The sequence below is a fragment of the Tupaia chinensis genome, unplaced genomic scaffold, assembly GCF_000334495.1.
Source record: "Tupaia chinensis unplaced genomic scaffold, TupChi_1.0 Scaffold000054_1, whole genome shotgun sequence".
Classification (NCBI taxonomy): domain Eukaryota; kingdom Metazoa; phylum Chordata; class Mammalia; order Scandentia; family Tupaiidae; genus Tupaia; species Tupaia belangeri.
Window position 1 is genome coordinate 11,187,013 of NW_006159512.1, and position 3,593 is coordinate 11,190,605.

The 3,593-nt window shown below is 47.2% G+C and overlaps 1 protein-coding gene across 1 annotated transcript in view; it reads left to right on the forward strand.

The window, feature by feature from the left end:
• The window catches only part of DCUN1D4 (defective in cullin neddylation 1 domain containing 4), a gene marked incomplete in the record, with an annotated part of 107,183 nt that overhangs the window by 83,928 nt on the left and 19,662 nt on the right, over positions 1-3,593 (forward strand). Inside the window, 1 exon segment of the mRNA XM_027775928.1 lies at positions 2,737-2,845. Coding sequence (XP_027631729.1) covers positions 2,737-2,845 — 109 coding nt within the window.

The window sequence follows — 3,593 nt, forward strand, 5'->3', positions numbered from 1 at the left end:
GGCCACTAGATGGCAACCTTTGGTCCCTGCCATAACTCTGCAGCCTGTCGCCCTACTCGGGGCCAGTCCAGGGGCTCTGGGAGACAAAGTCCCCTCTAAAGCAGCATTCTTCGCTGACAGTACTGGCTCTGACTCTGTGTAACCGTCTTTAATGGGTGCATGGAGTGGCGATAGTACTTTCTGCATTTTATGTTTAAGCAGAGGGCTGCATGCCACCTGCTCCAGATGGCTCTCTGGGCCCTCTTAAACACGGGCCATCATTTTGCTGGCTCCCAGGCATCCTGTCCAACTTCCCATTTCTCCTGACAGCCTTGCCCCTCTGAGGGATATGGTAGTTAAGTGAACAGGCGGCTGCAGCTCCTGCGTCTGCTCAGTCCGGACTCTGGCCTGTTTCCTGTGTGTCATGGCCCTTGACCTTCCTTCCCTGTGAAGAGTGGGGATCTGCTGGCCCCGTCCTCTCCACTCTGGCCCGTTATTAATAGATGATTAACTATTCAGGTACACATCATTGAGAAAGCCTGTGTAGAGGGCCCGGAGCAGAGTAAGCCCAGCCCCCACTCCTGCCTCGCAGAGCTCCCCCTTTTCCTGTCAGCCTATCCTGCGAGTCTCGTCAGCATCGGGGAGGCCTCTGACCAGTCTCTCAGTTCTTCCCTCCCTTCTCCAGACCTTCCACCCAGATCCAGAGTGAGCCGCTCAGACGCGTTCCTGATCGTGGTCTCTCCGACATGCACTGCGGTGGCCTCTTGTTTACAGGAGTCAGTAAAAACCATTCACCACAGACCACAGAATCCTTTTCTGGTCTGCCTCTGCCCCCTCCCAGCCTCTGGGCACACCACTCCCCTCTCACTGTCCACTCCAGCTGCAGTGTTCTCCTTGTAGTGCTTTGAGCGTCCTTCTGGCCACTGGGCCTTTGCACATGCTCGTCCTCGTATCTGGGGACGGCTCTCCCCCGCCTCTCCAGAAACGTCTAGTTTCTGCCAACTTCTAGCACTTGGTTCACGTGTCAGTCCCTTGAAGGAGCCATTTCTGACTTACAAAATCGTCTAGTTTTAACCTTTACTATTCTCCAGCACCAGAGAAAAATCCGGGTATTCTAAATAGTTCCAAACCCATAGAATTAAACACTCACTCTCATTTTTGTCTTTTCGATGGTTTTTCATCTCAATAGCAAGATCAAGGGAACTTATTTTAGTTAGCTACAAAAAGGGAGCTTTCATGGAGTTGTTGCCAAAAATAGGTCACGGTGCTCTGTCAGGTTCCAGTTTATAAGGTATGTAAAACATTTACATTGGCATATGTGTTATCTCTACTTAGTGGCACATTAAAAAGCTCTTCAGTGGGACCAGCATGTGGAGTAGTGGTTAAGGTGCTGGACTCCCATGTAGTTGTCTACAGTTCAAGTCCCAGACCCAGGACTCGAAACTCACACTAAGCGCATGTGCATGCGTGTCCAAAATCTCGAGAGAAGACTGGAGGAGAAGGGATTGTATTGTGGCCATCCCCTGGGGGTGATTTCTCACTTTCTGTCTCTCTGTCTGTCTCTGTCTCTCCAGCGAACAAATACACTCTAAAGCAAAAATCTCTCAAAAAAAAATTAAAAATGAGAATAAAAAATGAGAAGTACTACAGGGAGACACAAGGAAACCTCTCTAGCACTGAGCAGCTTCAGTATCGCTGGTAAAAATGTTGAATCTTGGTTCTCATTTTTAAGGTCTAGACATTGAGAACAACAGAAAATTAGCTCGTGCCAACAACCAGTTAGCTACATCATTAGGAAAAGTCAACACCGTGCCACTTACTGGTGAAGTAGGTGTTCATCCTCAGGACTCCTTGGGCAAACGGCTGATCTCAAGTCTGGGCAGGGAAAGAACAGGTGGGCAGAAGTGTCTTGCACCAGAAAGTTCAGAGACTGGTGGGGACACAGCAGAGGGCCCTGGAGCGAGTGGTAAGAGGCCGTCCTCACTTGGGACATTTTGTGCATCAGAAAGAATAGAGATAGCAGCAAACGATACAGGTGAATTAAAGGCAGAAAATGCCGAATCTAGGAAAGAAAGGTGCATGTGGAGCTTTTTATAGAAAAGTAGCAGCCGGTCAGTGTGCAAGATTAGGAAATCTCCATCTTCGGAATCGATTCACTTGTGTGTTGTGAATGGGGGAGTAAGTCCTCCTTGTGGGGTCTCTAACGATCCCCCAGGTTCAGCTCACTCGGTAGACACTGCTGCTTGGCAGGCCGAGGCCCCGTGTTTCCATAAAAACAACAGATCTGGTCTCTTCAAAAAATGGCATTGTCGGGAGAGACAGAGGAAGGGTGTGCTCTGTCCTAGAAACCAAGAGGCGACATCGGGGAGCGATGCCGCATCTCGATTGGATCCTGTAAAGGAGATTGGGGGAACAGTGGGGAATTGCAGGTGGGTTATGTATGAACTAGGAAGTTTGAACGTTAGTGATGTTAGGCGTTTGATTAGGCTTGCATCTTTCGAATTGTACGGGAAAAAGTGCTACGTATGTGTAGGTAGGCCAGCGTGTTCCTGCCGAGTCAAGAGGATGGGTATGCGGTGCTTTTATTTTTTAAACATTTCTGTACATTAAAAAAAATTTTAAATAAAAATAGATCTTTATGGGCCATATTCTAGCTTCAGTTTTCATTCTTCTCCCTGGTGTTGTGTTTTACATTATTGTTCAATTAAAAAGCAAACAAAACTCAGCTCATAATTTGCCTTTATTTTGTTTTTCTAGATGTGATACAACAGAAAAGCTCAGAAATACTTTGGATTATTTAAGATCGTTATTAAATGACTCTACAAACTTTAAACTTATTTACAGATATGCGTTTGACTTTGCACGGGTGAGTTCTCTGGAGTCTCTCCAGGTGTTTCCCCTCCCCCCCCTTTTGCTGTCTATTGAGATTTCTCCCCCATGCCATGGTAAAGAACTTGAATAAGTCACTCCCAGGATGCTGCTTAGTATCTCTGTCTATGTGTATACGTTTTAAATGAGCCCTGCTTCTGGGCGAACACTCGCTGTGTCAGCAAAAGCTGTAGTTGCAGACCCTTGCAAGCCCTTCCCTTTGGCTCACAAGTAGCGTCCACACGGGCGTGTAACACACTGTGCACTAGGGGTCTTGGACGCAAGCTCAGACAGCTTTCCTCCCTCACAGGGCAGCAGACCTTCACTTACTGAGTTTGTCTGAATGAGCCAGTCATGTCTGATGTAGTTTCATTTTGGGGTGGCGTTACTGTATGTGGAAACCATGTGCGTTTCAGACCTAACCTCATACCTGTGAACAACATTAAGATGATTTTTCTAAACCATCATTTTGAAAAGTGCTTCTTGCTGGCCTCATAGTCAGTCCTGTCCAGGTGGGTAGTTCTACGAGAGTGAATTGAAAGTCTTGTTTTCCAGCCTGGTCACCACGGGTAGTGAATCGTGAAGCTCCAGCCGGCATTGCATTCACTCGAACACAGTCCACACACAGCCTGTGTAACTAGGCTTCATCGAAGGCTTTTACTCAGATGTCTGTGTGTAGTAGAGTCAGGTGACTACACTTTCTCGATTTCATTTTTAAATGATTTTTTAAAAACTGAGAACTTGGT